Genomic DNA, 27,278 nt, shown 5'->3' with positions numbered 1-27,278 from the left:
TTTTTCTCCTTCCTTCCTTCCTTCCTTCCTTCCTTCCTTCCTTCCTTCCTTCCTTCCTTCCTTCCTTCCTTCCTTCCTTCCTTCCTTCCTTCCTTTCACAAAATAGATACTAAGTATTGGTTGCAGGGCAGAAGAATGGTAAGAGCTAGGCAATGGGGATTAAGTGACTTGCCCAGAGTCACACAACTACGAAGTATCTGAGGTCAGATTTGAACCACTCAGTTCCAGGCCTGGTTCTCTATCCACTGAGCTAACTGCCCCTTTCTATGTTCTTTCTAAATGGGTGATGGGGAAGATCTATGAGATAGGGGAGATGCTGTGATCTTCATTTATTTATTTGGTGGAAAGCATGAATAGTGTTTGAAATGTATTTTTGAACTTAAATTTGTTCAGCTAATTTATAAATATAGTAAGGTCTTGCTATTAGAATTTGACTTCTGTCCTTCAGAGACACATGCCATACAGATTCTGATTCTTTTTTTATTTTTATTTTTTATTTTTTTAAACCCTTACCTTCCATCTTGGAGTCAATACTGTGTATTGGCTCCAAGGCAGAAGAGTGGTAAGGGCTGGGCAATGGGGGTTAAGTGACTTGCCCAGGGTCACACAGCTGGGAAGTGTCTGAGGTCAGATTTGAACCTAGGACTTCCCATCTCTAGGCCTGGCTCTCAATCCACTGAGCTACCCAGCTGCCTCCATCTGATTCTTTTTTTAAAGGAAAAGACCAATCTGCTATGATCATGAGTGCTAAGGAGTGCAGGAATGATTCCACAAGACCCATCCAGAGGGGATAAGCCATAATGGATTCTGTAGATCTGAAATGGAAAGAGAGGAGGCTCATCCATTCAGCATTTACTAAGTACTTACTATGTGGAGGGTCTCCCTGCACAACTATGGATACAATGATGTCTAAGAGATATTCTCCACTTTTAAGTTTCAAAGAATTTATATTCTACTAGGGAAGATAAGAAATGGGACACATTAAAATAACAAGAGGGAGATTTAATAATAATAACAACAATAACAATAATGATAAGATGTTGTGGAAGCGTCAAAGAAGGAGAAACCTCCTTTGGTTGGTGAGATTAGGGTAGGTTTGGTGGAGGAGGTAACATTTGAGCATTTTGTAATTCATTAGAGAATGAATGAACTTTTATTAACATATAAGCATCTATTAAGCTTTTTCTCTGGGCTAGGCACTTTACTATGTTCTGGAGATACAAGAAAAAAATAGAAAACTCCTTACCCTCAAAATATTTACATTTTCTAAGGTACAACAAGATGTGTACCTAAAAATAAGCAAAATTAAAATGTGTATATTAGAGATATTATCATATAAAGCAAGGGGCAGATAATGAGGTGTTGACCTAAATATAAATAGGCTCCTATATTCTGTATTGTTTTACAATGCGGAAAAAAGTCTTTATTGGAGGAGGTAATTAAAATTGAATGAGTCTCTCAATTTGAGACAGGGAGCAGAAAAAAATTTTTTTAACTAACTAGAGAGGGTACATCTAACATTTTCTTTCCAGAAAGACCCAAACAGATAGCCTTCCAAACAGGAAACAGCCAACATGAGGAATATATGAGGAAAGAACTATTGAGGTCTTGCATTATAAGAGGAGTGAGTTACTTTGGCTATGTATGTTTCCAACATGAGTGCTTGACTGCCATTATACTCTCAGTTCCAGTTGACTCTTCCTATGGGCTCAGGGGAATGGTTAACTGTTTAAAAGGGAGCACACTGTGGCCTCAGACACTTCCTAACTGTGTGACTCTGGACAAGACACTTAACCCCTATCACCTAACTCTTGATGGTCTTTTGCCTTGGAACCTATACACAGTATTGATTCTAAGATGAAAGGTGAAGGTTTAAAAAAAAAAGGAAGAAAATTGGTAGGGATCAATCAGCTACAGTTCTAGGAATGCAGAATACCAGGTACTCTTGAATCTGAGGGATAGTTTAGAAGCGGGTAATATAAATACAAGATGGCTTTTGGGAGAGGAAAGTTATTAACAGCTGATAGGAATCAGGAAAGGCTTCATGTAGAAATTTATACTAGAAAGGAGTTTGGAAGGAAAAGTGCTTCTAAGAAACAATTTGTAGGAAGGATATTAGACATAAATGGATCAATTGTGAATAATGGAATAGGGAGTTCGTACTCTTATAATCTGATAAATTCATATTCTTATCATCACAAATACTCCCTTTACCAGTACAGATTACAATTGCTTCATGCCCCATTCTGTGGGATTATTTATCTATAGCTTTAAAAAAATTAACTAGAGAGGATACATCTAACATACTGGAGTCCACTTCTAATTCTCTTAATATTTTGAAGATAATAAGGCAGCACCCAGGATGATGTTCTACTTTCTTTCTCCCAGCATAACTAGCCTACCTCCCTTTTCTAATATTATAAATTCTTTTTTCATCATTATTTTATTTTATTTTTTACCAATTACATGTAATAAATTTCCACATAAATTTTTCGAAGTTATATGATCCAAAGTGTCTTCCTCTCTCCATCCTTCCCACTCCCAGAGCTGGCAAGAAATTCAATCTGGTTATACATATATTATCATGCAAAACATATTTCCATATTGTTCACTTTTGTAAGTGAACAATCTTATAAAACCCAAACCCCCATATATATACCCAAATAAATAAGTGAAAAACCATATGCTTTTTATCTGTATTATAATTTTATATATCCTTGATGATGAAAACAAGAGCTGATTTCCAAGTATTAATTAATTAATATCTGACTTATGGTAAATAATATGAACTCATACTTGACCTAATAGCTATTTTCATGACTTGTTCCAGCACTAGTTGGCTCTCTGGGAGCAGAAGTTAGGGTCTACCCAACAGTATGAATACATGAGGAAGATAGAATGAGAAATCCAGCAGCTAAGAAATACTAAGATGCTATTGAAAATATTGTCATGGTAAAACCAGAAGAGTATTTAAATGAGGAGTATAGTGAAGTCACTAAAAGAAATGACTAGCATGAAAACTATGTTTAGCTGGACTAAAGAAGTGGAATAAGTAAAGGGAAAGGAATTTGTGGTCAGTTTTGAATGATAAGATTTCAGTTATGACTCTACTGATGAGTGATTGGAATGGAGCTGAAGAAAGTCTTTGGTGTTGAAGTTGGAGGGTCATTCACATGAATGCTGCAGATGTTCAAAGCTTGATGATATGAGGGAAATGTAGAAGTTTGTTTAACTTTGTAAAATCAGAGTATTGTTGGACTAGATCAGTGATTCCCAAAGTGGGCGCCACTGCCCCCTGGTGGGTGCTGCAGCGATCCAGGGAGGCGGTGATGGCCACACTTTTTTTTTGTATTACATTCTATTCTGAGTTCATTAAATAGTTTCATAATTTCCAGGGGGCGCTAAGTAATATTTTTTCTGGAAAGGGGGCGGCAGGCCAAAAAAGTCTGGGAACCACTGTTCTAGATGATCTCTGAAGGGATCCTCTAGTTTTGAAATTCTGGGAATTCTTAAAGAAGAGGTCTATAAGCCAGTTCAAAGCGGGGAGAAAATATCTGACAAATTCATTCTATTTGTTTCTCTATTAATGAAGTATCATCAACTCATAGCTTGATTACAGGTGAAGTAATTACAGCAGAATGTTTTCTGAGCCTGTTTTCCTATTATAAAGTAGAAGGTATGGGAAATGGAGGCATTCTTGTGGAAATTCAAAAATATGAACCCTAATGTCTTTTTTAAAAACCCTTGCCTTCCCTCTTAGGATCAATACTAAGTACAGGCTCCAAGGCAGAAGAGTGGTAAACGCAATCAATCAGGGTTAAATAACTTGCCCAGGTTCATACAGCTAAGAAGTATCTGAGGTCAGATTTGAACCCAGGACCTCTTGTCTCTAGGCTTGGCTCTTTATCCACTGAGCCACCTAGTTGCTCCAACAATGACTTTACTAGAAGGCAAGACATCTTTTATTGACATGACATATTTATTTACCTTTAAAAACATTGTTGTTCCTATAATATCTTCAGCAATGAATTAATTTGCTGATTTTTCTTCCCCTACTGCGTATGTTATACAGGATGAGGTTGCTAGTCATGGCACATACTGTGCTACTTCAGCTTGAGTTAAGAAGGTATAAAAGTCCTGCTTGAAGTAGAATCTTAACCAGAATCTTCTTGTCCTTCCTCTACACATCCATTTCTACTTAGTGAAATCTGATCATTTCTTCAACATCCAACTCAAATGTTAACTCCTCATCCTTAAACTCTCTGACATTGTGGTCTCCTTGTTACTTCTAGGATAAAAATATATCTATATGAATTAAAAAAAAACACCTTACCTTCTGTTTTAGAATTGATGCTAAGTATCCATTTCAAGGCAGCGTAAGGGCTAGGCATTTGGGCTTAAGTGACTTGTCCAGGGTCACACAGCTAGGAAGTGTGAGAGTCCAGATTTGTACACAGGACTTCCTGTCTCCAGGCTTGGCTCTCTATCCATTGAGCTTCCTTAGCTGCCCTTTCTGTATGGCATTTAAAACCTATTACAAGCTGACTTCAACCTTTTTCCCCCTGCATGCAATCTATGTTCTAGCCAAAATTAGACTACATTCACTTCCATGAACTCAGCATTCCATATCCCACCTACATACCTTTGCCCAGGTGGTCCCGTGTTTCTAGAATATATTCCTTCCCTATCTCATCTTCTTTGGATCCTGAACCTCTTTAAAGGCTTAGCTCATTGCTTATTGCCTTTTATGGAAAACCTTCTGCTCCTGTTAGTTATGATTGCCTTTTCCTTATTCCTTAAGTTATGATGGTACCTGATCTATTACACGTTATATCTCTACAAAGAATGTCATTTGGGGGGCAAGGACTGTTTTCACACTGGATCCCAGGTTTGATTTTTCTTTTGAGTCCTCATCATCCAGAACAGTGCCTTACACAGGATTAATAAATGCTTGCTAGATTGGATTGAAACCTTCACTGATTTAAAAAAAAAATCCTTCTCCCTTCCCACCTTATCATTCTTTTCTATCTGCATAGTAATATGTTTGTATCTTTGTTATGATATGAACTAACATAAGTACAGTTATTTATTACTTCATTAATCCTTATTAGACTCTAATAAGCTCCTTATGGGCCAGGACCAGGTTTAATTTATCTCAGATTGCCATAGTATCTAGCACTGTACCTTGAACATGCTAGATTTAAAAAAAAAAACAACAACCTTACCTTCTGTTTTAGAATCATTACTAAATAGGGACAGCCAGGTGGCTCAGTGGTTTGAGAGCTAGGTCTAGAAATGAAAGGTCCTGGGTTCAGATGTGGCCTCAGACACTCCCTAGCTATGTGACCCTGGGCAAGTCACTTAACCCCCATTGCCTAGCCCTTATTGCTTTTCTGCCTTGGAACCAATAAATAGGATTGATTCAAAGACAGAAAGTAAAGGTTAAAAAAAAAAGAATAGATACCAAGTGTTGATTCTAAAGCAGAACAATGATAAGGTCTAGTTTAATTGAAGGTAAGTGACTTGCCCAGGGTTCCACACCTAGGAAGTGTCTTAGGTTAGATTAGAACTCAGGTCCTCCTGACTCCAGGCCTGGTGTTCTGTCCTCTGTTCTACCTAGCTGTTTCTAAGTTCTTAATAAATATTTTACTGTATTGGATTTTTAATACTAGATATTAGCAAGTTCTTAAATTAAGGAAGTAGAGCTAAACTAGATTCTTTAAAAATCAGAAGCAACATGGGAGATTTTTAAAAAATGCACATATTCTGAAATATTTAAAGTCTGCTTTCTATTCTAGATTTTTTACCCCCTAAGTAACCACTTGCTATGCCAGTAGGAATCCTGATATGCTGTTTGTTCCAGGAACATATTAATATTAAAAGCAGATATCTAGAGAGATAGCAATTAACCAAAAGGAATAAATAGATGATGATGTAACAAAAAACAATCCCTTCTACTAAGGGACCCTGGCTCTGGGCTCATGTTCAGACTAGCTTCAATCTTAGGGGAGCCTGGACTTTAAGAGGGGTGCAAGGCTCTTTCTTGCTTTTTATGTCCCTCACACACCCAGGAGACCCAGAGAAAAATCACTTTAGATTTCGGTTTACCTCTTTTCTTAGGATTCCTCCTAACAGGAGTTATTCAGGCATTCAAAATTCATGTATATCACTGGTTCTTCTACACAAAAGAAATGTTCAAAAGACTCATTAATGATATAATAAAATATAAAATCATAAGACACGATACCATAATTCATTAGTCCTAATCTCCTGGGAAGTCAATCCTCAAAGCTCCAAAAATCTGAAACATTTTATTGGGTGCTAACTAAGCGGCCCTTTTACCTTCATCTCCTCAACTGCCTTGATGTTCCTGTGTTCTGGCAAGCTGGATTTGGCTTGGAGTCATCCTCTTGACAATGGTCATCTTCTATGAAAACAGCATAGTTGCAGAAAACTCCAGCTACCAATTGGGTTTGATGAAGAGTCCTAGGAACTTCTGATCTCAAGAACTCATAAGGTTGTCTCTGAGGCTACTTCTATCTCAGAGCTGCTTTTTTGTCTCCTATGATCAAGGAAAGAAACACAAGTGAAAGAAACATCCAGAACATGACATGCTCCTGCTTTCATCTCTGAGCACTTGAAATGCTTCAGTGATGAGCTTATGTCCCTGGAAGTTACCAGGGGAGTTCAGCTCAGTTCCATGCATGCTCTTCCACTGTTACAGTGACATTTTGGACAATATTCTACTTTTAGGAGAGCAGCTAAATGAATGAATTTATTAAATACCTACTATGTACCAGGTATTATGCTAGGCACTGACTGTATGGTAGATGGAGGGGTGTTTTCTCTATGACCCTCGTAGAAGTCAAGGAAACAGATACTAGAAGGGGTGTAATCTTGAGTAAAACCTTCATTTTGCAAATGCAAAAAAACCCCAACAAAACACCTCTAGAGCAGAGAAATGATTTATCTAAGATCCTACAGTGGGTCAATGGAAGAGTGAGGACTTGTAGTCCAATGTCTCATCATCCTATCCAAGACTCTTCCCATTACAATGGACTACCTCCAATTCTAGTTCCATACTTGTAGTATAAGAAGTTGTTTGCTTGAGAGAAGCACAGAAATGAAGTGAAAGGGGTGATTAAGTTTAAAATAAGATTAAAATAAGATAAATAAGATAAGTAAAATAAGATTAAAAAAGATTAAGATGAAAATAAAAAATTTAAAAACAATTCAATTTTACATTGTTTTGTTCCTCTCCAGGATGCCTGCTTACAACTTAGATTGGCGATATTCTCTCTTTTTCATAACCTACATCGTCATCAATACCTACATCTTCATGTCTGTCTTTCTAGCTGTTGTGTACAACAACTACAGAAAACATTTAAAGGTAACATATAGGAGGCAAAAGGGCAAGGAACATTGGTGGTTGGTTGCTGGGGCAAAGAAATGATGATCAATCACTTATAGTTTGTTTTTTAATATCATCAAAAATGTGCTTCAAAATTCTAGAGACTTTTAACCATGATTTTATTGCTGATCCCTTCTGTTGCTTATTGCTCAAGAGCTTAAAGTTAAGAAGAAGGCTTCCTTCTTTTAGGAAAAAATTGTTCTAATGTTAGGACATTGAGTTATCTCTATGTAGAACTCATATACTAAGTTATTGACTGGTTTCTAGTTTGTATTAATAAGAAAAATTCCCATACCAGGGCCTGAAGACACAGATCTTTCATCATCCCTTTTACTAAGTAGGACACTTTTCATTAAGGTTAACAGTCATTAAATGACATAGTGGACAGAGCAAGGGACTTGGAATCAGAAAGACCTGGCATCACATCCTGCCTCGGACACTTAGTGGCTGTATGACTCTGAACAGTAATACTTAACCTCTCCTGGATCCCTTTTCTTCATCTGTAAAATAGAGATAATAATAAAAATGGTTCCTTTTTTTAACTTTTAATTCCACATTCTGCTTTAAAGGTCATCTGAGTAAGCTTCTTAAATGCAAAGACAATAACAGTTTTTGTCTTTCCATTCCAGAGTCTAGCACATGGTAAGCCCTTACTATATACTTAATGAATTGAATTAAACTGCTGCGTGGATTAGATGAGATAACATATATAGAGTACCTGATCTGTGAATCTTAGAAGGACTATAGAAATGTTGGCCATTATTATTTTTATTATCTTTAGAAATACTGAAGAGAAGTGTGGAAGGAGGTAGTTAGGGGGAAGAGAGGGAGATTGGATCTATGATTATAGTGAACTTTCTGTGAGGAACTTCCTGGCTACTGATTCAGATTAGTTTTTGCTCTGCAATTTCTAGTGTTAGTTGCCAGGGAACCAAGAGATTATGATTTACCCTATGGTCACACAGTCTGCATGTGTGCATGTAGGCATGTAGGCAACTCTTGAATCCAGGTCTTTTGACTCCAAGACTGGCTTTCTATCTACTATGATTTTTGGTAAAAGTATTGGAATTTTACGCTAAGGAAGTGTGATTTATCAGTGTAGGTACTCCTTCTGCTAATGGAAATTCTTTCCATGCCCCAGGAGGTCAACTCCACAAGTGGACTTGTCCAGAAATATGCGTTCTCCAATGAACAGCCCTAATGTAGTTACCCTTTCAAATTTAGCGAGGCTGGTTCCCATCAATAGAAAAAGAGATTGTTTTAGTTCTATTATGTGCTTCTCTAGCTTGGTAGGACCTGCTAGAATGTACTTCCTTTGAGAATTTAATTCAGTTTGTCAAGAATACATTAAGGATCTTCCATGTGCTAGACTGGAGATACAAAGATTAAAAAAACTATAAAATCACTGCATTGAAGAAGCTTACCCAAAGAATCTGGATCCACCTTGAAGGCAGAATGAGGAATTAGAAGTATACGGAGGCAGATAGATAGCACAGAGGATATATTGCCAGGCCTGTAGTCAGGAGGACCTGGGTTCAAATCTGATCTCAGATACTTCCTAGCTTAATCTCATAGCTCTTGCCCTTCTGTCTTGGAGTTATTAGTAGGATGGAAAGTAAGGATTTAAAAATAAAATGAAACTTTTAAAAAAGTACTGTTTTGGACTAAACATAGGATACATTCCTCCAGTGGGATCTTTTTGAAAGGAAAAATAATCTATAGGAAAATGTTGCAATAGAATACTAATTTTAGCAGCTTGTTTCAGGTTTTCTATGAGGCAGATTTTGTGGGAAGCATACAGCTGTCCAGCCAATAGCATATTCAAATCACTATGGTAACCTACCTGCTTTTGTCTTTTCAAATTTTCTTGTTCATCTCACTTTTTTCTTGTTCATCACCAACCACATTTATATGTGTTTTGGGTACTTGTGGAAGGAAGTAGGAACATCCTTTGGAAGGAGCTTTGCCAATCCAATCATCTTCTTTTATACTTGAAAAAGAAATGTGAGGCCCCTAGAGGTTACATGTTATCTCCAAGTGGGAGTTCTTCAGCACTGAGCCCCACAAGACTCAAGAGTTGACAGAGGAGTTCGAGTACAGGTCCTAATGGATGCTCTATGGGGTTATGTCCTTGGAGAAGGGGGAAGTTATTACTCCCTCTCCCCAATACCACTGTAATAGGAGGACTCAAAGAATACAAACTATATAGGTTAAAAAATGATAGATAGTGTGAGAGTCTAACCCTTTCCCAGTTCAGATCTTTTCATGTCTGGATCCCCAGGAAATCTAGTATCTCTCTTTTTGCTCTGATACATGGAAGTTGTCTTTGGTCTCCTAATCCATGAGGAAACCATGCCTTTTTCTTAATTCTTTGGCATAACTTCAGGTTTCATCCTGAATATTATTGTAATGGTGCCTGACATGCTAAATCAGCTGTTCTTCATGAATGAATATTTATTAACTGTCTACCATGTGTGCTAGGTGCTGAGGACACAAGTACAAAAGAGACCTAACTATAAATCCTCGAGGACTTATATTCTATTGGTCTCCACAGCCTGTCTTCCTGAACTTCAGATTTCTCTAGCCCAGCCTTGCTTCCCAAGCTGTCTTCTTTCTTTCCCTCCTGACCTAACTAACTGAATTCTGGGTCTTTCTCTTTCCTAGAAACATCCCTAATTTTCTTTCTTTTATGTCTCTTCTTTCTTGCTGGATTAGACAAGGCCCAAGCTATCTGTCATCTATTATTCTGTTTCAGTCCTTTAAAGTGTCAGCCTTGACAGGAGCTTACATTTACATTGCACACAGGCAGGTAAGGTGGCTTCTGTTTATGCCAGTGAGAGAGGGAGTTGTTATTCATCATGCATGGATGTTAGCCCACTTTCCGTTTTTCCTTTACTTCTATATCAGTATTACTCCCTCAAGTATTTATTCAATACCTACAAAATACCTACACTTTATTAAATATCTACAAGTGCTAGGAACTGAGGATATAAGTTCAAAGAATGAAACACAGTGTAAGTGGTAAGGAAATTATATTCTAATGGAGGAGACAATAAATATCTGTTAAGATACAGCATAAATATAAAGCGAGTCTATACAATGATATACAAAGAGAGTTTGGAAGGGAGGGAGATAGCAGTTGGAGGCATTAGGAAAGCCTTCATGGAAAAGATAGTTCTTGAGTTGCATCTTAAAGGGAGACAGAGACTGCGTGAGATGGGAGGAAATGCTTTTAGCAATCTGGTGCAGCCAGTGAAAAAACAGAGAAATGAGAGATGGCGACACATTTGAGGAACAGAGAGAAGACTAGGTTGGCTGGATCCCAGAGTTACCACAAAGCTAGTTAAATAGGAACCTACCTTTCTCTTAAAAAACAAAAACAAAAACAAAACTTCATGTTTTTTAGAATGAGATTCGAAAACTGGCTTACATGAAACGTCACAAAATGATAGAGGCTTTCAATATTCTGAAGACCAAGGAAGGCTCAGAGTTTGTTGTTAAGGAAGTCCCTTGGAAGCAGTTAGTAAAGATTGTGGCACCTGACATCAGCAATTCTCACCGTGAGCTCCTCTTGAGGATATCTGATGAGGAGCAGAAGGGATATGTGGGTGAGTATTCAAAATTAATAAAGTGGCCCTCAAGCCTTTCACCTTTTCCTTAGAAAGGGGATGAGAAGAGGGGAGGGGATAATGTTAAATATTCAAGTCTATGCTGATAGGTCACCTGTGGGAAAGATTTTTTTAGTCTGACAAAAGGAATAATTTTTCCCCCAATATGCTTCCAATTTCAGGTATAAATGTCCAGGTAGTTTTTCTCATTCACTGATGGTCAGCTGTTATCCTGTATTCATAGACTGAAAAGAGTTAAAGTTCTTAGACAGTTGTTATTGAGTCATTCCAGTTGTGTCTGACTCTTCATGACCCCATTTGGAGTTTTCTTGCCAAAGATTCTAGAGAGGTTTGCCGTTTTCTTCTCCAGCTCATTTTACTGAGGGAACTGAGGTAAGGGTGAAGTGACTTGCCTAGGTCACAAAGCTAATAAGTATCTGAGACTGGATTTGTCTCAAGATCTAGCTATCATCTCTGATAATCTGATAAGGACAGCAAGGGAGACGATCTTGACTGTTAACTCATAGCTGCTTCTCCGAAGTGCCATTGAGTCACAAGTTTATTATATATGAAAATTCAAACTCCCTTTCATCCAAAAGCACAAGGATAGTTTCCCACAATTCCACAGGACTATATTTTTAACATAGACAATACAACACGGCTTAGAAGCTTCAAGGTGAAGATAAGAACCAGGCTGGACTTTCAGCTATATTTGTTATCACCAAGCCTGAGAATACTTTTCTCAGAGGCAAATGCCCCTGCTAACTAAGGTTTCGGCCTTGGCTGCATTTCTGACCAAAGGGGAAGAATGTTAACCTTTTAACTGCTGGTTATTAGGAACTTAAAGCTTTTCAATAAGGCCACAATACTTTTCAACAAGAAATCACAAGGATCACAAAAGGGGTCAAAAGAGAAGTCTCAAATTTTTATCTATTCTTTTATTGGCTTCCCACAGATTTGAACTAAGGAAATGGCTTCCTGACTTCAGACCCTGAATTCTATCCTCTGTGCCACCTAACTGCCTGGGTTCTAATCCTAATTCTGTCATAAATTAGATATATGACCATGGGCAGGTCTTATTTCTGGGCTGTAGTTTTTCACCTGTAAAATGGAGAGATTAAATGAGATGATCTCTAAAGATGATCAGCTTCTACCTATTAGAAGTGGTCCTGACTTCCCAACTCTAAAATCCTATCTTAGCTGATTTGGGGAAGTCTAATGAACCTTCTTCCCCATCCTTCCTCTATATAAGATTTATTTTTTTAGTTTTATATTTATCTTATTTTAATAACAAATTTACACATTTTCCAAATCTATATGATTCATGTTGTCTTCTTCCCTTCTTCCCTTCCTGCTCTCAGAGCTGAGAAGTGATTCAATCTAGGATATACATGTATTATCCCTGAAAATATATTTCCATGGTATTCATTTTTGTAAGTGAATAATCTTACAAAACCAAAACCCCAAATCATATACCCAAATAATCAAGTGATAAATTATATATTTTCATCTGCATATATACTCCAACAGTTCTTTCTCTAGAGGTGGATAGTATTCTTTTTCCCCAAGTCCCTCAGAATTGTCCTGGATCATTGTATTGCTGAGAGTAGCTAAATCTATCACAGTTGATCATTCCACAGTATTTCAGTTACTGTGTATAATGTTCTCCTGGTTCTGCTTATTTCATTCTGCATCGGTTCACATAGGTCTTTCCAGCTCTTTCTGAAATCATCCTGTTCATCATTTCTTATAGCACAATAGAATCCCATCACTATCACATACCACAATTTGTTTAGTCATTCCCCTGTTGAGGGATATCACTTTAGTTTCCAATTCTTTGCCACCACAAAAGCTAGAAGCTAGAAACATTTTTTCTACATAAAATTTAGATTTTGCCAGTTGGCCTTAGTATGGAGGCTTCCATTGATGTCTGGGGATATTTTTGTATTGCAGAGAAAAAATGCTTTTTAAGATTAGCCGATCTATTGAACATTCAAGTGATTACTATGAAATTTAAAAGACATCCCCTGGAGATCTGGATGCCCTACGTGTATAAGTCTTCAGGAAGTCTTTTTATACAAAAGATAGTTCGACATAGGTAAGTTAGTTTTCACTTTTTTTGCTGGGGAGCAGTGGCGATGATGATGAGAAATGGTTTCTTATGATTAGCATTAGCATTAGAATGGAGCTTCCCTTTCTTTCCCCCTGTGTTTCCATTCCTTTACTTCTCTTCCACCTCCTCTTTTTCTTTCTGTATCTTTCTGTCTCTGTCTCTTTTTCACGACCATTGGAATGAATGGAAGTTAGTGTTTTAAGAGCCAAAGTTCACAGGTAAGTTATCCCTAGTGTAGTATAGTGGAAAAAAAAAAAAAAGAAATCCAGACATAGAGAGATAAGTTTCAAATCTAAGCTTCTCTCAACTCCCAAATTCACAAGCCATGTGATCCTGGTCAAATGACTTCGCCTCTTGAACCCTCAGTTTTCTCATTTGTGAAATAAGAATGATAATCCCTGCTGTAGCTACTTCAGAGGATTGCTATGATCAGATGAAATGTGTATAGAGCACTTTGTACCTATTAAGACACCTTATAAATGACAGTTATTGTTATTGCTCAGTATGTTAGCTTTGTCTGAGAAATAAGAGGTTGGGATTAGATATGCCAGGCTTGATTTTAATTAAAAAGGGTAGTGTGTATATGTGTATGTATCTGTTTATGTATCTGACTTTTAAATTTGGGCCATTATCTTCTATAACTACCATCTAGTCTTCCTGCTATGTACAACTTAATTCCTAATCACTAGCTAATCTAATCTTCCTCACAACACTGGGAACTTATTCTGAAAGTACAGCCAAAAATTGTACGGTTGTACTACCTCTATATTTCCATATTTTAAACACTAACCTAATAAAATAAAAATAATTGGCATTCCCTAGATGTATGGTTTATGCTTATAAAATGGCTATAATATTGGGATTGAAGCTTATTCTAATCCAGTGAATCTGTGAGATTGATTTATATTTCTCCTAATATTGTGCTTAAAATTCAATCACGGTGTGGTGCAGGAGGGAACATTTTGGGTTCTCAGAACTGGAGGAATTAAAGTATTTAGCTAAAGGAAAGAGCCATACCCATTTTGATGGACTTAATATTTAAGTTTAAGAAGGCATGAAAGGTCTGGGAATCTGTTATGGGGCAGGAACTTTTCCTTGACAATTTCTAGCTAATGAGAGATATTCACTGTTAACAATCCTGGACTGTTATTCTCTGTTTGCTTTCCATATTCCCCAAGCAAGTTGAAGGAACTGGAGTTTTTTATTTTAAAAATAGTTTTATAATCTTCTTTTGATTTTATGTCATTCACATTTCTTACTATATTCTTCCCCAATTTGCATTGGGGAAGTTCTTCACTTGAGAGTTCCCTATCCCAGTGGAAACACAAGTCCAATTCCTTTCTCTATTCTTAGCTTTTCCATTCCTCCAGCTTCTCCCACAAAACTGTCCCTTTTATTGAAGAATGAAATAAAGAAACCACAAAGAAGTGTTTTTTCATATCTCTTTTTTGGGACCGAGGATGATTATTATAATTTAGCAGCATCCAGTTTTCATTGTTCTTTGGTGATTATTTTTCCATTTATATTTTGTAGTCAATGTGTATGTAATTTTCCTGTGTTTGCATGATGATGTACATCATACATCAATTCAGCTATTTTCCCATGCCACTCTACAGTCATTATATTCTTTCCTATAGCTTAATATTATTTGATTACATTTAGTACCATAACTTATGTATTAGCCATTCCTCAATGACTGAACATCTATTTTGTTTCCAAGAACTGGGGATGTTTAACTGAGAGAAGAAAAGACTTATGGGGGGAGGGATGGATAACATCCCCAAGTATTTGAGAAGTTGCCATGTAGAAACAGAATTAGATTTGTTATGCTTAGCCTTAGGAGGGAGAACTAGGTACAGTGGCTAGAAGAAACAGAGGCAGATTTAGGCTTACTGTAAAGGGAAAACTTTTTAATAATTAGAAAACTGTCCAAATGTGCAATAGTTTGCTTCAGGAAGCTGTTAGTTCCCGATTACCATAAGTCTTTAAGATTGGGCTGGTGACTATCTTTCCAGAATATTATTGAGATTTCTATATAGTTGGAGGTTGAATTGGATGGCTTTTGAGATTTCCTCCTCCTCTGAGACCAAACATGACCCAGTGGATTTCATGCCAATGAGAAGTAAGGCCAATTTATCCTGTAATTCAAATTTAGAGACTATTTAAAGAAATGCAATTTTATTGCTTCCAAGTACCCAGAATAAACAACTTTTTGTCATCCTAGTTTCTGCTCTGTATTATTTGAAATTAATTTAATACCAGGGGCAGTTGAGTAGTTTAGTGGTTTGAGAGCTAGGCCTAGAGACTGAAGGTCCTGGGTTCAAATCTGGCCTCAGAAACTTCCTATCTGTGTGACCCTGGGCAGTTCACTTAACCCCCATTGCCTAGCCCTTATGCCTTGGAATCTTTATTTAGTATTGATTTTAAGATGGAAAGTAAGAGTTTAAAAAAGGGAATTGATTTAATTCCTTTCACCTAATCATTGCCCCAACCTAAGCTATGGAGGCCTTGCATATGTTATGTCTATCTCTCTAGCAAAGGGAAGCATCAGAAGTACTTAAAATAGCTTAGTCCTTCAAGTAAATAAACGTTCCTCTTAATTTTATATTTGTCAAATTCTTTTTATCACCAAAAAAGTAGCAAGTTTAAATAACACTGTCTGCATTGATTCAAGATCTAAATTAACTTCAGTAATGCTAAACATTGACTTTTATTTAGTAAAAATGAGCAGTACATTTACTGCTAGTAAAAGGAGGATGGAGAGAGGCAGTTGGGTAGCGTGAAAAGAACACAAGATTTCAAATCAGAGGACCCAGATTTGAATCTTGGCTCTTGGCTCTGCAATTTGATCTTAGTAAAAAGCCATTGGGATTGGGCTAAAGAGTCTAGGAAGAAGAGAAAGAGGTCTCTTCAAAACAACTCAAAGATACTGTATATTGAGACCTGATGATGTTCAATGACTATTTCCCCCCCCCCCCCCTTTTCTTTCCCTCTTCCCCATCCTTCACCAACTCTCATGCCAGGGTGTTTGTCTGGATTTATGATGCAATTATCCTAATAAATGCTGTATTCATTGCTTTGGATGAGAAAAACCCACTCATTTCCTATGCAGAATGGGTTTTCCTTTCTCTATATATTATCGAAATACTCCTGAAGTTGTACACCTATGAACCCAAGACATTTTTTGCAAGGAATCAGTTCTGGAACTGGTAAGTCTCTTCCTTTGGAGAGAGAGAGAGAGAGAGAGAGAGTGAGTGTGTGTGTGTGTGTTTGTGCGTGTGTGTGTGAGAGAGTTTGTGTGTGTGTGAGAGAGAGAGAGAGAGAGAGAGAGAAAGGGAGGCAGATGAGAGAGAGGGAGAGGGAGAGAATAAGAGAGAAATGAGAAATGAGAGGGGGATTGGGGGGAACAGGAAGACTGGAAACATGGTAAAGAGGGACTTGTTTGCTTTCCTAGTATTAAGTATTCTTAAAATTTATCATCTGTTTCATTAGATTTAGGGAGTCTTGAGATTTAAAAACAGTAATAAAGCCTTCTGGCTCAGTAAAAATCTTATGAACCAATTCCATTATAGACTTTGACAAATCTAGCTAAAGTTTAATAATACTATAGGGAATAGAATTTATAGATTCTTAAAGCTATAAAGAGACCTTTGGGATCTTCTCTTTCAGAAGTTCTCGACCTTGGGTTTATAAAGTTAAAAATTATTTTGATAACCATATTTCAATATAATTGGTTTCTTTTGCCATTACTTTTTTTTGTACTTAAAGATATTCTGAAAAAGGGTATACAGGCTTCATTAGACTATCAAAAGGAATCCATGCCCCCAAAGAGGTTAAGAACACTTACTCTAGGCCAGCCACTTCTCCAGGGTAGAAACCCTTTCTTCAAAATGCTTTACATAATCAGCCTGTGCTCTGAATACTTCCAGGGATAGGAAACTCTTTACTTCATGAGGTAATTCTTTTCATTGCTGAGTAGTTTGAGATCAACTTTTTAAGCTTAGAATAATCTGAAATTTTCCTTTACTGCCACTTTTACTGACTAGTCTGTAATTCTCCCACTGGAGCAATACACAGTAAGTCCATTTCCTTTGCCATATCACAGTCAATAAAATGTATGAAGAGAGCACTAAGTTTCTCTTTGCTAGACTAAACTTCTAAGTTTCTTTAACCATTCTTCAGAAGACAAAGCTCCTGGAACCCTCAGAATCCCACGTTCCCTTCTTAGGCACTCTCGATTTGTCAGCAGTCTTCCTAAAATGTTCTCTGAGATGAACAGGATATTCCAGGTGCAGCCTTATGAGCACAGGGTACATACAGTGGGACCATTGCTTCCCTTGTCCTGGGCATTGTACTTCCATTAATGCAGTCTGTGCCTATAAACTTTTAGAGGGGCTATATTTCTTGGCCTCTTTTATTTATGTAACTTAAAATTTTCAAACATAAACATAAAAAGTTACCTCTATGCTTTCTACTAAATTTTGTCAATTTGGTTTTATCTTATTCCAGCCAATCATTTCCTTATAGAATTTTGGATCCTGGTTTTCTTATCCATTGTGATAATTGACTATCTATACCATTTTTTAAATCATAAGTAAGTTTGATCAACATGCTTCTTTCTTCATCTAAGTTGTTGATAAAAGTGCTGGCTAACTAGACCAGAGCAAAGGAGAGATTCCTATTGGGAAATTGCTAGAGAGTTCCCTTTAAGTTGACATAAATCCACTATTCAACACTGGGTAATGTTTATTCAGTGAGCTGTAGAATGCATCCAAATTACTGTTTAACTAACCACATTTGTTGACTTTGTCCCAAGGATATCTTTAAGAAACTTTGTCAAGCACCTTCCTGAAATCATGATACATTATATCTGTAGCATAGCCTTGATCTAGCAAATTTATGTCAATATTGTTTTAACACATCTTCATGTGAGTGAGTCTAGAATCTAGAATGCTATGATCAGTGTTCCCTATTGCGTTGTTTCCATCTTTTCTAACTATCCAGACCACTGTTAGATTGGATCGAGTTTTCAGCTCTTGAGCCTCTGTTTGTAGTATTCTAGATTTGATTCCAGTTTATTGATTACCCAAGTAAGCATCTCTCTGAAAAAAACAAAAACAAAAACCCGATCCTAATCTATCTGGTACCCTTGACCTTCTACAGAGTCCCTTATTTGTCCCATGTTTCCTCAAAATTCTGAATATTCACAGTTTCTATTATATACTGAGTGATTGCCAGTTTTCACTCTTCATAGATTTATTGTAGAGCTTGATGTTTTTATTTTACCTTTATGGGCACTTCCTTATAGATTAGAATTCATGGGTTCATAGGAACTAGAGCTGATAGAATCTTAGAGATCACCCATTCTAATTTCTCATTTTACAGTTTCCTAACTGAAGCCTAGAAAAGGGAAATGACTTTCCTAAGATCACATACAGAGCTGTGTTCAGGTTGAGGCTAATGGATATGGCTTTGTCCTTAAGTTCATGCCATGCCATTCTCTTGACTCTATCTTTTATCCCTATGCTCTCTCTCTCTATACCATGCTTTATATAATATATTCATTTTATATCCACTTGGTTTTGCCAGGGTTTGCTTCTAATCCAGTCATCTTGGCCTGGATTTAGTGCTTAGCATAGTGCTTGAACAATATATTGTAGGCAGTTAATAAATGTTTCTTGACTCCTGAAGATATTGCAATCTTTCCTAAAGCTCAAGGGCAACACCTAGGAGAAATCATCTGTCATAAAAAAATTCTAGCTATTCATTTTCCTCAGAAGATGTTCTTTGATGACCATGAGTAAATAGGTAGTCTGTCTACAAGAGGCCAATTTTTTCTTTCTGTAATTTGGTTGTTTCAGACATGTCTAATTCTTTATGACCCAATATGGGGTTTTCTTGGCAAAGATAGTGGAGCAGTTTTCCATTTCCTTCTCTGGGCAATTTTACATATGGGGAAGCTGAGGCAAACAGGGTTAAACAACTTGATGAGGGCTACATAGATAGTAAGTGTCTGGTGCTGGAATTGGATTCATGAAGATGAGTCTTTCTGATTCCAGACCACCTAGATGCCCATTTTTATAGGAGTTAGTATAGATCCTAAATCAGCTCTTCTTTCTCATTGGGTTCTCATTAGAAGAATTACTTATGATATCCATCAGATAATTGAGACTATTGTATATAATTAGTTGTAAAGGCAAGACATGCATATGATAACTTGTTTGTTCTTTAAGGTTTTTCTCAAAATTAGAAAATCGGATTGTTTGGGCATTATTGTAGCTATTTAGGAATCTTTTGGGTTTGGTTTTAAGTGAGTGCCCCTTAACACAGGAAATAAATCTTAGACTTTTGTATTGTTTTCCTTACATTCCAACATATCGACATTTTGTTCATTTCTTTTCCATTCCCTTAGGTTTGATACCTTAATCATCATTGCAGCTTTGATGGCCACAATAGCCAACACTGCAATTAAATCAGGTAAGCATTGCATCATTTCTGTGTGACTCTTACTTGACTGATGATGGTGAGAGATAGTTATTAAACAAGTGCCAGTGTCATTCTATCCTTGGATGCACTAACGTACTCTTAAACCAAGGCATAGTCGCTGCTCTTAAGGGGTATTTAATCTCTTTCAATTTATGAATGGTTGCATTTTTATGGGGTTTGTTTCTCTTTAGCTGTCATATTAAAATTTCCTTTTCTGGTACTACAAAAACTGGTCATTGGGCTAGCAGTGTAAGCTTTCTCTACTTAGGGTCAAGTTAATTATAAAGCACGGGACACGGGGCAGAAATTCAGCGTAACTGCCTTTACAGAATTCCCTTGGCATGGATTATTCTAAATGTCCAAATCCTCACAGATGTGCCCTACTGGTAAATAGACAATCACATCAGGAAAGGTACTAAGTCCAGCCATAGTACATGGAATGCCAGTTGTAAGGAATTGGCAGGGCCACAGTTGTTCCCCTCGATCTTCTTCATAAGTTGATAGAGAACATTGAAATACCTGTAGGTTCATTGGATCATAGAAATAGACTTGGAAGACTTTCAAAAGCTGGAAATCAGTTAGACTGGTCCTGAAGTGAAATATTTACAGTGTTTTGAGCCCATACTTGAAAAACCTTCCAATTGGGTGGTACTCGCTGAAACATACTACACCGATAGCCTTTGAGAAGTCAGGGTCACCTCCATGGTGAGAGGAGGAATCAAAGCTAGTTGTATTCTAAAACATTGGGTATTTATGTGGCATAGTAGATAGAGAGCTGTATTTGACATTGGAAGACCTGAGTTTTAATCCTGACATGACCCATGGCAAGTCATATAACCTCTTGGAGCCTCAATTTCCCCAACTGTAAAATAAAATTGTATTCACTGGATTCTGGGTTCCCTCCTAGTTCTAAATCTATGATCCTACAAATTATCCAATAATGTCAATAAAAGTTCAGATTTTGTTAATAAAAAGAATAAGAAGAGAATAATGGCAAATTAGCAGATGTGTGTTATTTTCCAGCCATTGAATATAACAGTCAACAGATACTGGATATTGTCTTTATATTGAGGCTTCTCCGGCTCATAAGGATTGTTGACAGCATTCAGAGGTAAAAACTAAAATTATATAAATAAGTAAAAATTCTTAAAGAAGTGATAGATGGTGGAGCTACATCATAGAACATTAGTTATAGCTAACATAAGAATTTATTTCTTTTGGATAAGCATATTTCTTATCATTTATTACATATTTATAACAAATCATATGTATTATAGTATTGTTCTGTTACACATTATATTGTGATATAAAAAATAAAAATAAATGGTAACTCAAAAAATAGAGAATGTTGGAAGTAAAGAGACCCTAATACTATTGCCTAGCCCTTACCGCTCTTCTGCCTTGAAACCAATACAATATAGAAGTTAAGGGTTTAAAAATAAATAAATAAATAGACTCTCGAGATCATCTAATCTACACCTTTGATTTTATAGATCGAGGAACCAAGGATGGGAAAGGGGGAGTGGTTTGTCCAAAACAAGTTAGTGATGAAGTTGGCATTTGATCCTGGGTTTATTAGAAAACTGCTCAAGCAAAGCCTGGTACATACTATCTCTTCTCAGTGATAAGAAATAGAACATCCTGGACTGAAAATATTACTACATTACATTACAAATGGAAATGCATTCAAGTTAATGAATCAGAATGGCTAAGATGCTAGGGGAGAATGACTGAGGAAATAGTGGGGGTGAGTTTATTTAGGGAACCAGCTGATGGGTCATTTTTGAAAAGGAGAGGGGCTGATTGGATTTGAACTGGTTTTGTGATATAGAAAGATACACCCGGCTGCTACCTTTTGAATAAAGAATGAAGAATGGGGGGGGGGGGGGTCTTTGTAGATACAAATACCCAGGAAGCTGTCAGTAAAATGCTGTAGCTGTTCCCTGAATTAACAATCCCCAATAGCCAAAGATTTTTAGTTATTCTAGGCCTCCTTAGGATTGTTCTTCACCAAAATGAGAAGGGAATAAAGACACTTGATGCTAAAAAGCAAGTCCCAGACCCTGGATATTTTCTGTTGGTGCCTTGAATTTACTCTCAAACCTACCTCAATCTTGATTGTTCATCCTTTTGTTTGACTATCCATCTTTCTTCAAGTCATGCATATCTCTCAGTTCCTGTTTCCATTTTGTTTTAACCTCATGCCTTTATCTGTCCCTCTGGTAGCTATATTTTCATTCTTTGTTTCTTTCTTTGTTTTTTCTTTGTTTCTTTGTTTCTTTTTTTAAACTCTTACCTTCTATCTTAGAACCAATACTGTGTATTGGTTCCAAGGCAAAAAAATGGTAAGGGATAGGCAATGGGGATTAAGTGACTTGCCCAGGATCACACAGCTAGGAAGTGTCTGAGGATACATTTGTTCCAGAGTTGGTTCTCAATTCACTGAGTCAGTAGCTGTTATCTTTCTGCTTTCTCTTTATATACCTGGTACCCATTACTTACTCTGACTTTCTTCCCTACCACATTTTTTCCCCACAAATATTAAAGCATCAGATCCAGCAAGATAAGCGATTAGGCCCCACCCTTAGGACCTTTATCAAATACCCTTCTTGGATACTGTCAACCTGCAGCCTAGATGCTCATACACTTTCAGTTAAATCTATTGTCATTACCTTCCTTTACACATTGAGAAATTTCAAGGAGGGTTCTGTACAAGGATGGGGAGAAAACTATTGCTGAGACATCTATGTCTATTTGAAAAGATTCTGATGAGATTTACAAAAGCAAATCTTGATAAAAGTGAGTTTTTTTGACATTAAAAAACAAAGCAAAAAAAAAAAAACAACCCCCAGAACAATTTTTTAAGTTTGACAGGTCAGGCTTAGATATGCTTCATGGTATGCCAGATTTCCTGTGCATCTGAACCTTTGTTATAGCTTTGAAACTTTTGTTTGACCTTAGATTCCGGGTCATAATGACAACTTTAATTAATATCATCCCTACAATGCTGACATTTGGTGGACTTGTTTTGGTAAGTATGCTTTGTGACATTTAATCTGAATATGTCTGTTCTTGAGTGCTATCCTTTTGAGAGGCATTTGAGAACTTTTAAATAAAGCAAAGAAAGGCAATGCTACTTAAAAACGATTACAGTTAAATAATTTATAGAATTTATTTTATTTTATAGAACTTATTTTAGAGAAGATTAAACTTGAACTTCTTTTTAATTAGCTACCTAGCACTATTTTAATGCTATGGATTTGTAATTAGGAATACTTAGGTTCAAGTCCTGCCTCAGACATCATTAAATAACTCTTAGTCATTTAAGTCACTTAGCCTCAGTTTTCTTATCTATAAAATGGAGATGCCAATAGCCATATCAACTCAAAGGATGATTATGAGGATAAATAGGAATTAGCAGATGGAAGGTCCTAGAATTTAAGAAAAGTCAGGGAAGGCTTCTAGTTAAAGAAGGGATTTTGGTTGGGCTTTAGAAGAAGCTAAGGAGTTCAATAGGTGAAATGGAGAAGGAAAAGCATTCTAGGCATAATGAATAGGCAGAGAAAATACCCAGAGCTGAAAGATGGAGTGTTTTGTTCATGGAATGGCCATGAAGCTAGTGGCACTGGTTTGAAATGTATATGTTAGGAAATAAGTTGTTAGAAGACTATACATTTAGTAGGGGATAGGTTATATTGTTATTGCTGTTATTATTGTTATTAGTAATGATGCTAATGAAGCATTGTTATTCCCTTAGATGGCTAAGTAGTTATTAGACTTTTAAAAAGAAGTCCAAATTGAAGTCACCACCACCAATTTCTCATGCATTCTTTTTGGTTTACTATAAAATAAGCCACCTAGTTACTAGCTGAGCTTTCTTGCAACATGATTTCTACAATGTTCACCCTCCTTTGGATGTGAATGACTCAATGGACTCACTTTCCAGGTGGTGTACTACATGTTTGCTATCATTGGGATGGAAGTATTCCAAGGCAAAGTCCAATTCTTCTCTGAGAGTTCCACAGATCCTCATGCTCTGGACTGTGGGAACCCAGCCTTGAAAGAGTCAACATTTGCTCGAAGCAGATACTGTAAGAATAACTTCAATGACCTCGCCTCTTCATTCATTGTACTAATGGAGCTCACTGTGGTAAATCAGTGGCATGATATCCTTTTTAAAATTTAATTTAATTTTTTGCATGTCAATATAATTTTAATAACAATTTTCTGACATTTTGTGATCCATGTTCTCTCTTTCCTTTTCATCCCTTCCTGAGAAGGCAGATAATATGTCATATGTTATACATGTGTTATCACATAATACAAATTTCCATGTTTATTATGTTGTGAAAGAAGACATATAGCTTACACTAAAGAACAATTCATGGAGGAAATAAAATGAAGAATAGTGTGCCTCAATCTGCATTCAAACTCCATCAGTTCCTTCTATGGAGGTAGAGAGCTTTTTTTTTTCATCGTAAGTCCCTTTAAGTTTTCCTGGATCCTTGCATTGCTGATAATAATTTGTTCATTCACAGGCTGATCATTGTACACTATTGCTGTTATTGTGTACAACATTCTCCTGGTTCTGCTCACTTTACTTTGTAACACTTTATATGTTTTAATAGGGTTTTTTGTGACCATCCTGTTTGTCACCTTTATGGCACAATAGTATTCCATTACAATTATATAACACAACTTATTCAGCCATTCTTCAATTTATGGACATCCCTTTGGTTTCCAGGTCTCTGCCACCACAAAAAGAATATTTTTTGTTCAAGTCCTTTCCCACTTTATTGGATTTCTTTTGGACATGGACCTATTGGAGGTATTACTGGGTCAAAGGATTTGCACAGTTTTATGGCTCTTTGGGCATGGTTACAAATTCCAGAATGGTCGTATCAGTTCACAGCTCCACCAACATTGTATTAGTGGCATGATATTCTTTCTTCCTCTTCCTCTCTCTCATTTCTTTCTTTCTCTTTCTCTCTCCCTTCTCTTTTCTTCCTTCCTTCTGTTCTTCCTTCCTTTCTTTGTTTCCTTCCTTCATTTCTTTATTTCTTTTTATCCTGTGGTTAAAACTGTAGGAAGCTTGAGGAAGGATGAAAAGATTGGGAAAAAGCCTTTTGGGTGGAATAATGAGTTGATCAGGGAAGTATAAAAGGATTGCCTTGCTGTAGTGAGGATTCTCAATACACAGATACTAATGGCAGAGATGGACTACAAACAGTGGTCTTCTGACTAAATCTTATACTCTTTCTAATACACCAACAAAACTTGGGAATGGAATTTAAAACAGAGATTTCTAGTGTCTTCAGATATAGAAATTGAGCTTCCTTGATTATGGATTCATAGATTGTTCCAAAGAAGGATGACTTTAGAGATCATCTAGCCAGATTCCCTCACTTTTTTTTTTAAGGATCAGAAAACTGATCTTTTAAGGTATTTTCCCCCCTCTTTCTACCTTAACATCATACTTATCGCTGGTGGTTTTGCTCTTGTAACTCATCAGACTACAAAACTATTCTTCATTACTTTCCATATTGTGGTCGTCATCCTCATTGTTAAGTAAGTTCTTGAGTTCCCTCCTATCTATGCTTGAAAAGATGGTTTGGATCTCTTTCTTCCTCTAAGCCTTGTCACATTTTGTTTATGCCTCTCTAATGGTACTTATTGGGGGCAGTGAGGTGGCACAGCATATAGAGCACCACACCTGAAGTCAGGGAGACTCATCTTCATGAGATCAAATCTGGCCTCAGACACTTTCTAGCTTTGTAACTCCAGATTTGAACCTAGGTTCTCCTGATACCAGGCCTGGTACTCTATCCACTGTGCTTCCTAGCTGCCCCTCTCCAATACATTCTTATGACTTGGCATCTTCCTGTGAAGCCACATCTGATAGTAGCTTATATAATACCCCTTTTCCCCACCTCTTCTCTCCACAGTATTTTTATAGCATTCATTTTGGAGGCCTTCTTTGTGGAATATTCATTAGAAAAAAGTGAAATAGAAACTACTATTGAGAAGAAAATTCAAGAGCTGGGTATGGGAATTCAAGAGTGAGTAATGTCTTTGGTTAAGTTCCTCTGACTGAATTCTATTGGTAAAAGGTACTTCTGCTATATTAACCTATCTATATCAGAGCTCCTTATTTCTCCCAAGGCACCTTTCACAATGCTATGCACTTAGGAAGTATTTAATAAATACTTGGATGGATGTACCTATAGATACATTCATGACAGATGAATGAATTGGACTTCAATGGAATGTCTATAGATGGAGCTTCTACTGTTTGGTTGAATATGCTGTTGATTTAAATGCTCAACATTTCATATTGTTTTCATTTCTAACAGGGAAGATGTTCCTGATGGGAAACTGATAGACAATATGGAAACAAATGAAAATGATCTTAGGGGTGGGGAAGAAATGCAAAAGCAGAGCTCAAAAGGATTGTTCTTCCGAATTGCTTCAAAAAGTGAGTGTTGACCTCACTGGCAACTTGATTAGTAAAGAGCTTTGTTGAGTATAACATAACTTTGGAGCCATGGTTTTGTGAATGCGAGTCCAGCTTCCTCATCTGTAAAATGAAGGGATTCATCTTATGTGACCTCTAAAGCCCCATTGGCTCTAGCTCTCTGATCCTGCGAGAATTCTTGTTCATTTTCCCCCATAAATCATCCCCTGGGGAAGTTATCCAGTTTGATAGAGCTCTTCCTTTAGATCCTTTAGCAGCTTTATCATTTGGGCTGTCCATCTGTTAGAGCAGGTATTACAATGTTGAATTGAGTTGCGAGGATATCAGCATTAATTGTGAATGGCCAAAATGGACCATTGGTGAAGCAAATCTGAAAGAAGGTTCTACAAGAGGATGAGAGTGATCAGTACTGATGCTGATCATTCCACCCTCCTCAAAAAAGTCTTTTTTGATCTACTCATGCTCTGAAGTACAATGAGTTCAATCTGGGATTGGTGGTTTGGGTTGCATGGAACCAGATGTGCCATGTGTGGAAGGTGACTTCTGAGTCACCATTTGGTATGTTTCTTTTCATTCTCATTTTAGTTTTGGTTAAGTAGATTCAGAGCATTTTATTTAGCCTAGTTCAGCAAAGGATATTTGACTGGGTAGCCTCGAGGGGAGCCTCTGAGTCATGTTTACTCCAAAAACTATAAAAATGAAAAATCTCTCTTCATAAAGACTTATGTTTACATTTTTGCATTTTCCTCCTCCCAGGGTACAGGACAGTGGATGCATTATTGCAACGGATGTTTGAGTCAGAAATATCTCCAGAAGAGGAAGGACCTTCCTTGGATGAGATTTTGAATCTTTCACCCAATGATATGTATCCAAAGAATCCAACCTTTGAGAATTCCGCCTAGTCCAAGTTTAAAGAAGGAACACAACTGGAAATGTGATGAGCTAGTATCATTTATTTTTGTATATGTTGTTTGAGGATCTTTAAAAGGGCCAAAAGCTTCTCCTTTATGTTCTTATCTAGTCTGCTCAAAAGCCCTGTTGGGAAATAACCTCTCCCAGAGATTTGGGTGAACTTTTTTTTTTTTAATCATAGGACCAAGATAACCCTTCAGCCTAGAGCCCACCAGGGTCCTTTGTTATTTTTTTAGATCTATTTTGCCTGAAAATGAATTGAAACGTTGAAAA

General features: G+C 36.9%; 1 protein-coding gene across 1 annotated transcript in view; it reads left to right on the top strand.

Annotated features, from left to right (window-relative positions):
* The window catches only part of LOC123233397 (two pore calcium channel protein 2-like), a 57,022-nt gene extending 29,744 nt beyond the window's left edge, over nucleotides 1–27,278 (top strand). The window contains exons 8-19 of the mRNA XM_044659511.1: nucleotides 7,264–7,390; nucleotides 10,818–11,019; nucleotides 12,973–13,117; nucleotides 16,156–16,341; nucleotides 19,545–19,609; nucleotides 20,642–20,729; nucleotides 22,580–22,649; nucleotides 23,565–23,784; nucleotides 25,096–25,186; nucleotides 25,564–25,677; nucleotides 25,972–26,093; nucleotides 26,850–27,278. Of these exons, the coding sequence (XP_044515446.1) occupies nucleotides 7,264–7,390; nucleotides 10,818–11,019; nucleotides 12,973–13,117; nucleotides 16,156–16,341; nucleotides 19,545–19,609; nucleotides 20,642–20,729; nucleotides 22,580–22,649; nucleotides 23,565–23,784; nucleotides 25,096–25,186; nucleotides 25,564–25,677; nucleotides 25,972–26,093; nucleotides 26,850–26,995 (1,576 nt within the window). The 3' untranslated portion in view covers nucleotides 26,996–27,278. The remainder of the gene's footprint in view (nucleotides 1–7,263; nucleotides 7,391–10,817; nucleotides 11,020–12,972; nucleotides 13,118–16,155; nucleotides 16,342–19,544; nucleotides 19,610–20,641; nucleotides 20,730–22,579; nucleotides 22,650–23,564; nucleotides 23,785–25,095; nucleotides 25,187–25,563; nucleotides 25,678–25,971; nucleotides 26,094–26,849) is intronic.

Source organism: Gracilinanus agilis, chromosome 2 (assembly GCF_016433145.1).
Source record: "Gracilinanus agilis isolate LMUSP501 chromosome 2, AgileGrace, whole genome shotgun sequence".
In the NCBI taxonomy this organism is placed as follows: Eukaryota; Metazoa; Chordata; class Mammalia; order Didelphimorphia; family Didelphidae; genus Gracilinanus; species Gracilinanus agilis.
Note: the sequence above shows the minus strand (reverse complement) of the source record. Positions and strands in the feature narration are given on the sequence as shown.